General features: G+C 39.8%; 1 protein-coding gene across 1 annotated transcript; it reads right to left on the bottom strand.

Annotated features, from left to right (window-relative positions):
* Positions 1-959: 959 nt before the first annotated feature.
* Positions 960-3,689, bottom strand: LOC107089644 (zinc finger protein 503-like). The gene is made up of 2 exons (XM_015382552.1): positions 3,180-3,689; positions 960-2,820 (listed from the first exon to the last, which is right to left on the bottom strand). Exons 1-2 carry the CDS (start codon positions 3,435-3,437, stop codon positions 1,432-1,434), a joined length of 1,647 nt encoding a protein of 548 aa, XP_015238038.1. The 5' UTR covers positions 3,438-3,689; the 3' UTR covers positions 960-1,431.
* Positions 3,690-10,084: the final 6,395 nt, after the last annotated feature.

The following is a 10,084-nucleotide window of genomic DNA, read 5'->3' as shown; positions in this document are numbered from 1 at the left end:
GCAACAGCATTGCACAGCAAGCGAAGTAGTGGCAATGCAAAAAAACCAACCCTGGTCAAACACACATTTACAAGCTTTAGGCAGTCTGTTCAGCAGCTGACTCCAGACTTTAACGGAGCAGAAAACCCCATTACTTAAGCAGCTCATTTCAGCCTCTTATAATAGTGTTACTCTGTAAGGAGCATAAAAGACAAAAACATTATTTTCCGGGCAATAAACACTTAAAAACTGTGATTAAAGTAAAAGGCTGGTTATTCTATTTGTTCTCTATAGTCTATCTATTGCTTTTTTAATTAAAAGAGCAATTACACAATCCCATTTTGGTTTAAAGAAATTGTTCTAAAGCAGTTAAAGTACCAGCCAGTGCCTGATAACAACTCATAGAATCAAAACTTTGGTAAAAAGTGGATAGACTACATTATTTAAAGATTTTTTTTTTTTAAATCCCCTCTGCAACCTCAATTCATATGTCTATTGGTGGCAAAAAACAACAAAAAAAAAACATTTAAATTTGTATATGTCGAAATATGGATAGAAATGTGATGTGTTGGAAACTTTTTTCTAAATCAGCGTAATATGATTTTTTGAAATCCAACACAAGGACACATTATTCTAATTAATGAGGTTAATTAATGAGCTACTGATCAGATGATCACCTAAACATGATGTGAATGATTGATTGAGAGGATGCCATCACCCATAACTTATTATTTCAACATAATTTTTTTTTTTAGAGCTTTCAGAGAAAATTTATATATTGTACTTAAATACAGATAGTAACTTTTTTTTATATTTCTGGCATTACAACCTTTTTTGTCATTTTGAACATTTGTCATTTCCTGTAAATAAATGTGTGAAATAATATCTTCCATCGAATTTTAATTAGTTTATAACACAAAAACAAACATTGTGACTTTTTTGTAAACAGTTAAATTGTATCAACCTATATTTCTTATAGATTTTATTAAAGTGGAGATTATGTGGAACCATTAAAGTTAAATAAAATAATAAAATAAAAAAGGGCAAATATGCAGTTTTAAGGACTGTGTGATCCATTAAAAAAGAGTTTTTATGCAATATTTTGGTTTCAGCTAAATAAATTGATTTAACATCTGAATTATTGCGTTGTTTTGATAAATTTCCTTTTTTCCCCCATAGAGTTTTTAGAACTTCAGAGTAAAAAGCTTAAAACAAACGTTTAATTCAGAATAAAAAACAAGCACAAATGTATTTATTTCATTCACTAAATTCAAACCCCTCCTGTGTAAAATAAAGCACATTGAGGCTCTTGAAATGTATCTTATAATATTGTTTTTTTTATTTTAGTCACGCTTGAAGCTATCGCAAATAAATACACTGATCCCAACATGGATTCAGTCCCAATATAAAACTCATTGGGTCTAAATTAATCTTGTATAAATGTGTAATTCTTCACTGATATCCTAAGGCAGAGGCTGTTGTCAGTCTTTGTCCGTACAGGGCATATGGGGAGTAATAGGGGCCCGTGGCTGCGGGCACCGGGACAGGGGCCCCGGGTGCGGGGAGGGGGCTCTTTGAATAGGGGTGATAGCGGCCGCTGAGTCCGAGCGGGTGATGTGGGCCCCTGAGGGTCAGCGCGCTTGGACTGCCCGGGCTGCCATTTGAAGGGATGTGCATGTGACAGGCCATGGCAGCGGCTGCAGCTGCGTTCGCGAGCGTGGTAGAGCCCGGGTACCCGGATATCAACTTCTCCGTCCCAGCGAAGGAAGTGTGAGTCCGCAGATGGCTTAGCAGCTCCTCTGAGGAGGAGAAGCGCTTATCGCATGGTCCGTTAGCAGATACCCAGTTACACACATGGGGCAATGGATCGTTGGGCAGCATAAAGCCATATGGGTACAGAGGATGCCCGCTGAAGGACGGAGCAGAGGAATGCATGCCGTGCAGAGGGTGCGTCGGGTACATCAGCGGGTATCCGGATTTAAGAGCAGAGTCGTGTGCGCAATTTGCGCCTGACGCGCCGGACAGATGACTGGTGCAGTGGTAGCTCAGACAGTAAGGGTCTCTGCACAGACTGGCGGACATTAAAGACGGCGGGGAAGCTCCAGCCAGCGGGCTCGATCCAGCTTTACTACAGGCCGCAGCAAACTGCGCGCTCAGCAGCTGGCTGCTGGGTTTGCTGGGGTCCAAGGTCATTCCGGGAGGGAGGAACGGCTGATGATAACCCGCATATGCTCCAGCCAAACTTCCAGGGTAGGAAATACTCGCGGACGGGAGAGGAAAAACTGAGTGTCCAGGTTTATAGGGGGAGACTGGGGCCACCAGTCCGGATCCGAGAACAGAGGAGGAGGAGGAGGTTACAGATACGGAGTCTGATGTAGCAGCTTTGGATCCAGATGTGCTGTCGTCAGAGGTAATTCCATTTATCCTTTGGCTTCCGCTGCAATCAGTTGTGCCCTTATTGCAATCAGACTCCTTCTTCTCCTCCTTGTCCCCGGTTTTCCCCTCCGACGGTAGAGGAGACACAGAGGTGCAGGAGCTGGGGCTGCCTGTCCTGGGAGTGAATGGCTGGCAGGTGGCGCTAGGCACCCGGAAACCACTTTTATCTCCACCGATGCTGTTGCTCGACGACTCCTTCTTCTCTGAAGATTTCGAATAGGGTTTGAAGCTGGACTTGTCCTCAGCTCCGATGTCGCTCATTTTCAGTGGACCGGATTTGGCCTCCTTGTCACTCGATGCGCTGGATGCCACCGTGGAGAGCTTGGAGGAGGACGGAGGGTCTGGCTTGCCGATTTGAGAACAAGTCTGGGCTAAAAGGGCAAGCGGACTCTTTTTTGCATCCAACTGTGACAATAAAATAAAAAAAAGAAATATAATCAATCATTAACATTTTTAAATGCATTTTTTCATGACAGCTTTGCGTATTTTACGCATTGCGCATAAAGTTATCTGGGAGAAAAACAGAACTCCTCAGAATCTGCTCAGACGAGCAGGTTTCACTTTAATCAATAGACCTAGACTTGTTAAATAGTTGTCAATTTGTGTGATTATTCCCAACTTAACAGCAGACTGGAATATTCAAAGCGTATAAAAACATCTAAAAGTCGAAGACAACATTTCTCTATAAGATATGCATCGGAAGCTTTACTTTCCAGTGATTTAAAAACAAAACATATCCTCTAAATTTGCTTAAAAATTCTCACCTCGATCGGACTAACGGGAGTGGACGGCAGAGGTTGGAGGTACTCCGGGTGTAAAATGTGTCCTGCCCGAGCCGTGAGCATTTTCAGCAGCTTGATGGGAAGACGGCCGGCCTGGCGAGAAGGATCCGCTGGAGAGAGGCTATGTTGAAAGGACGGACGGCTTATCTCCGGTGCTCCCTTCTTCCCCACAGATGAGCCGCTCTCCCAAGCTGGATTCGTGCTATTTCTCAGGATAGACACCAAGGGCGATGTGCTCATGACCCGATTCTCGTACAAATGGTTGGAAAAGACATGTGGAAATCAGAGAGAGCCAGCTGGTGGGTTTATTTCAAACACCAATTACAGCCTCTCATGTGAAAAACACAAAGTAGTTATGAATATCCTTTCATCGGAGTGGGATTTAAGGAGCAGAATCCATGCGTCTTCATCCCTTGCGACGCTTCAGCAGTATGGGCTCTAGGTCCCAGAGAGAAGTTGGTTTAACTGGCGAGAGGGATCCCTCCTCCTCCTCCCCCTCCTCCCGAGCAGCGTCTGAATAAATCCGCAGCCTCCCAATCAAAAAGAGAGCCCAAGAAATGCTATGGAAGCTGAAAGTAATGTGACGTTCGCTCCTCCATACTCTCCCTTCGTTCGATCTCACCAGAACGCGCGCGTTTAATTTGGAGAGGTTTATCTGCGTATTTTGCGTAACTGGAGATTTGACACACGCGCTGCCCCCTACTTCTTGTGTGTGTGTGCATTTATATCTACCGGAGCAGAATAATCGATGGATTAATATGATATCAGCACAAGATACATTAACGGAGCATATTCTATGGGAGGTTTGAAAGAACTTTGTGCCAAAATTAGAGTTTCATAAGATTGTATTTTCATCCCAAATCTCTCTGGACTTATATTCTACGCTTTTAAACACCTCAAAGCAGAAAGTCTATGAACCACTGACAGCCATTTCTGACATGAAAATGTATGTCAAAAAATCAGAATATAGGTGAAAACAAAACAAATTGAATAGAATTAGAATTCAACTTTATTGCCATTGCACTGTCACGAGTACAAAGCAACGAAATGTGGTTAGCATCTATCCAGACGTGCTATACAGGATATAAATATTACAGGTGTATGTACAACCAAAAAGTAATAGTTAGGGACTGTAAAAAATTGTGTATAAATATAAATATGAATATGGGAGCTACATGCACCGATTATACAGATTATACAGAATATACAGGAATACAGGAAAAGACAACAAAAACAAGCAACCCCCACAAAAAAGAAAAGAAAAACAGTAATATAGAATTTAAAATAAAGTAAAACACATTGAGTAACAACTTTTAAATTTTATTACGTTTATTTGTTTATTTTCTGGCTTAAAGTCACTGAAAACCTAACATTCTTTTTTTTCCCCTGAAAATTACAGTACAATAAAGGATTAAATAACAAACAAACAGAACACAGCTTAATGATATGATGGCCTAAAAGCCTAGGGGAAGAGTGCTAGGTTCACAGTTGTCAAGCAGACTCTACAAAAATCACAAGAGGTCATTGCTAAAAATGTTGATTTTACTCAAACTTATGCATGGATATGAATGAAAAGAAACGTGTTGGGGGAAGCAACTGAGATATCTTGATATCTGTGCCCTGGGAGTTATGTGTATCAAAGCATGTTTGAGTGGGGAGATTTACAAGGCTTGGACTGCAGCTAAGTTAAGTGCCTCAAGAGCCACTGACACTGTCACATTCCTTGTGTTGTTATACAGCAGGGGGATAGTTTAGTGGCCAATGTCTGTTTTTAATAATACTATAACAAAGTGATCTGAATATATATATGTATATATATATATATATATATATATTATAATTCTTATACTGTAATTTTACTTGTAAAACTACCTATCATCAAACGGTGAATTATTATTGTCTGAATCAGAGTAGAACAGATCAGATCAATTAATTCAATCATAGTCAATATTGTTTTGACATTTTGTGTGCTTTTGCAGATTTTTGTTCTTTCTCTGTAGTCACTTGCTCACCTCTCTCCTTTCCCTCTTCTCACACATGCTGCACTGTGCTCAGACGCTCAACGCACGGCCTTTCCCTTCTGTATCACATGGCAGATTCAGCCTGAGTACAGAGGTGAACAAAAAGCAGTCAGATTTCAAATGCTTATTTGTTTCATTCTATTAAAAAGTGTAAGTAAATGAAATTTTTCAAGTAGCTACTTATTGCTGGTAAGTTACTTCACTTCATTGCATACTTGCATCTGCACAGCTATCAAAGGATTTCCTTAATGGTTTTTTTTTGTGTTTTTTTTGTTCTTGTAGTCCATCGTCTTCCCAGGCCTAGTGTAACACTCCAATGTTATTTCTCCATACAGTTGCTCTCAGCTTTGACTCCAGCTGCAGGGAAAGGCCATGTAAAGTGAAAATAAATATAATTATACAATGAATAAATGGATAAATACTTATAAAATCAGCTTCTGTTTCCAAGAATTATCTAAAATATCCTTATAAATCTGTCCTGCCAGGAAATCTGATTTAAAGGGCACTATATTGATGTCCACCCATTCCCTTCTTTTACATTTTTTTCCTTTTGTGGTGTATTCTGTACTAACTGTTTTGTTTTATTGTGGAGGGCCCACAGGAAGCACTGGGGAACTTCCGGAAAATCGTTATGTTATGGAGAGGAAGCTATCTGCTATTTTTTCCTCTATTGTCTCTTCATTTCTCTTTTGTGTTTTAACCAAATGATCCATAGTTGGTCTAGTTGGGCGAATTGTCCTCTATCCTCTTCTTATTTCTTTTTCTCTGCTTTTAAAATGTATAAATGATTAAATATAGCATTTATGACAATTAAAAGTATATTCAAATTCCTTCATATTCTTCCCAACAAAAAAGTATTTTTCTTTTTTATTTGACTGTACTTCAAAAAATGTCTCCTGTGGTCACAATTAATCATTACAGCTTCCACATTCCTCGCCATCGAACCAGACCCACACATCTTATTACTCAATAGCCTATAAATGTCTTGCTGATCAGGCGAAAGTTTAAACATATGCAAGTGTTTTTTGATTGATAACAGGGCTGCTGTTTTCGGCAAGGGCTGTCAAGCTCTGACACAGCGCTTTGAGTTATTAGGGCAGAGAAGGGCGACCATAAATTTCAACCGTCAGGCAAAAAAACTCCTTTTATTGTAGACTTGATGGATGACTCACAGCAGAAGAGACCAAATTCTCAGCTTTATCCTTAAATGTCTTCCACAGTAAGTCATTAGTTCAAAGCACAAAGGCTTAGTTTAAAATTCTGATGCAAATGCAAGTTAGCACCCCGACATTCGCATAGATATACCAGCAGTAGTAATGGGAACAAAAATATTCATTACCTTGTCCAAAATTAACGTTAACATAGTTTTCCTCAATATTTAACATATTTTTGGATAAATTGTATGATTTGGATCAAGCATTGAGTGTTTTTTCTGCAAGATTCTCACATTAGTTAAATCAGAATTTTGTCCCAATCCTCCTGATGAAAGGTAAAAGAACTTAACTTAAGTTGTGGCTGATTTGTGTTTGTAGGCCCCCATTCTTGCACACTTTTTCACTCCTGATTCCCTCTCCAGATAGTTCACATCATTATTATTTAATCCGTTGTCTGTTTGGAAGATCCATTTGCATCCAAGGTTTCACCTTGGACTGCTGTGTGATATCTTCACTGTCCCTCTGCGCATGTGGTCACATTGGGGCTGTGAACCGTTTAAACTGGAATCTGATAGTGATTGCATTTAAGACAAACATGCTTTTTTATTTCATTTTAATATTTTCTGCGCATTTTCTTCTTTATTATATTATAAACAGATAACACAATATTATATATTATTTTTTCAGTGACATCACAATTACCTTGAATATATATTTTAGGCCCTCTGATGAGAGGGTATAAGTACTGATCAGCTGGCTCATGTTAAGTAACATCATGTGCATCATGCAACTTGATGTTAAAGTCTGATGGTTGCTGCTTGACTGATTTGAAGAATTAAATCCTCATGAGAACAGATTAGTCAGGTTTAAACTAGGTTGTGACAAGGCTTGTTTTAACTGCAGCTAAACACTTAATCAAGCATACATGTAAAGACGTTCTGGACACTTTAAAAGGTTCAACCAGCAGTAAGGGATTAAGATTAAAGTAAGTCTTTACAACAGTCTTTATAATCTGCTCTTCCTTTTAAATCTGTAACTACCATGATCTTCAAAAATATGTCAAAAACTTACTGCAGTTTGCCAAGGTGTTACAGTATGTTACTTTAACTGATTTACCTTTTTCAAATTGACAGCAAATTTCAATGAATTATTGTAATATTCGCAATAAGGACTAAGTGAAGGGAAGGCATCAATTAGAGAAGCAGCCAAGAGGTAGTTATGGAGGTGCAGAAATCAACAACTCGTGTTAGAGCGGATACCAATCTGCTTTGCATTCATCAAAAGTGTTCCACTGCCCACTGAAAAACCAGTTTAAACCAACAAATAACCAGCTTTTAGTGGCCTGTGGGAATGGCTCACTTACCGTGGCAACCTGGGCTAAAATCGCCTTCAAATGACTTGGCTCCAATTGGCATACAGTGGGAACATCAGACCCGGGTCGACCCAATAATTTACATGATACCAAAGAACTCTGCTTCCATTCTGTAAACATGGAGTAGCACTGGTGAGAGGGATTCAGACGGACAAAAGAGCCATGCAATGAAACACACTTACTACGCCCTGGCTCCCTTCCATGTTGCTCTCCATTGTTATCTTTCCTGATTTCTGTCCCACTGGTGACATCATCAACGCTAATCCAGCGTTATGGTGTTACTAGACAAGCGGCGGTTGGGGACAGAGGCCATGATGCTTGCCAGCACGAGGTCAGACCCAGCTTTTTTTGCAAATAGGAAGGGAGCCAAATAGAAAAACTCCCTTTAACCTGCTAATTTCAAGGGGAAAAGGCTTAAGAGTACCAATATCAAATCTAAAAAAGTAATATTTGGAGCTTGCCACAAGCCAACGGAGCGACAGACCCGGCAAATAATAAAAGTTTCTATGGTCAGATGAAAACTTAAACATGGCATTGTCAGCATAATTTCTTCATTGTGATTGGTAGGCCTGGCTTGCATGGGGGGTAAATGGAGGTGATTCAATTCAGTTAATTTATATACTGCCAATTTACGACACATGTTGTCTTACTTTTCAGAGACAATTGAACCAGATCATACAGTCAAATTGATTAAAAGTTTTCTGTCTAAAGAAAACCAGTTGATTGCATCGACTCATTGACTCTTCAGCAATCCCTCACACCAAACATGCTTATAGCAACAGTGGAGAGGAAAACCCCGTTTTAACAGGAATAAACCTCCAGAACAACCAGGCTCAGTGTGAGCGGCCATCTACCGAGGCTGACTGGGGTTCAAGGACACAGAAGCAGACATACAGAAAGAAGCAGAGATACAAAGGAACTGGTCAACCAGCTCCACAGGCGGCCCCGTACAGGAAACACTCAGCCGGGCAGATGAGCTCCGATCCAACTCCCATGTCAGAGGACGAAGAGAGCACATCCAGCCAGTCACAGTCAGGGGAACAGGGCTACACTGAACAACACAGGTGTTGATGGGAGCAGCACAGCTGATGTTTCTCTCCAGGATGGGGTCACAACCAAACAGGAACAGGCCAGATGAAGCTACTATGAAAAAAAGCAGAGAGAATAAGGTTAGAGATTGAACTAACAAATTCTACAGAATGGGAGATATAATGAAGCAGAATGATGAAAAAAGGGTCCCTATGTCCTCCAGCAGTCTAAGCCTATAGCAGCATAACTACAGAGATAGCTCAGGATAACCTGTGCCACTCTAACTATAAGCTTTATCAAAACGCCTACCCTTGACAGTAGACTGCCTCATGGACTAAAACGGGTAGTCAGTTCCACAGTAGAGGAGCCTGATAACTAAAAGATCTGCCTCCCATTCTACTTAAAGAAAATCTAGGAACTACTAGTAAACCTGCAGAATGAGAGCGGAATGCTCTGTTTGAAACATAAGAAACAATCATATCTCTGATGTAAGATGGAGTTTGGCCATTTAAGGCTTTATATGTGAGAAGGAGGATTTGAAATTCTATTTTGGATTTAACAGGAAGCCAAGGAAAATAAGCTATGATAGGAGAGATATGATCTCTCTTTTTAAATTTCACCAGATCTCCGGCTGCAGCATTTTGGATCACACATATAGCTGAGTATCATCAGCATGACAGTTGAAATTAATCCTTTGCTGTCTAATAACTCTATTGGAAGCATTTATATAGTAAGGAGAATTGGTCCTAGCGCCGATCCCTGTGGTACTCCACAGGTAACTCAGCAACCTGAGGAAGATTTGTCATTAATGTGAACAAACTGAAATTGGTCAGATAGATACGATTTAAACCAGTCTAGTGCTATTCCTTTAATTTCAAAAAAATATTCAAGTCTTTCTAAAAGAATATTATGGTCAACTGTTTCAAATGCAGCACTGAGATCTAACAGGATAAGTACAGATACAAGTCCATTATCTGAGGCCATGAGAATATCATTAGTGACTTTCACCAGAGCTGTTTCAGTGCTATGATGAGCTCTAAAGCCAGACTGAAAGTCTTCAAAAAGTTCATTACGGTGTAAGTTGTCGCACACTTGTTTGGCAACTATTTTCTCAAGAATTTTAGATAATAAAAGAAGATGGGTATAGGTCTATAAATGACCAAGTCATCTGGGTCAAGATATGGTTTCTTAGGTAAAGGTGATGCATAATATTTACAGAAAATTCTTGGTGAATACCTGCCACAATTTTAAGATTTTTAATCATCATGCAAATATTTTGTTTTGCTCTATAACCAATTAAAGTATATTTGA

Source organism: Cyprinodon variegatus, unplaced genomic scaffold, assembly GCF_000732505.1.
Source record: "Cyprinodon variegatus isolate N-32 unplaced genomic scaffold, C_variegatus-1.0 Scaffold12, whole genome shotgun sequence".
NCBI classification, from domain to species: Eukaryota; Metazoa; Chordata; class Actinopteri; order Cyprinodontiformes; family Cyprinodontidae; genus Cyprinodon; species Cyprinodon variegatus.
Note: the sequence above shows the minus strand (reverse complement) of the source record. Positions and strands in the feature narration are given on the sequence as shown.

Coding starts and splice junctions, on each gene's coding strand:
- LOC107089644 (XM_015382552.1), bottom strand. CDS start 3,437: ATGAGCACATCGCCCTTGGTGTCTATCCTGAGAAATAGCACGAATCCA. Junction 2,821..3,179: donor CTCCCGTTAGTCCGATCGAG/GTGAGAATTTTT, acceptor TTATTGTCACAG/TTGGATGCAAAAAAGAGTCC.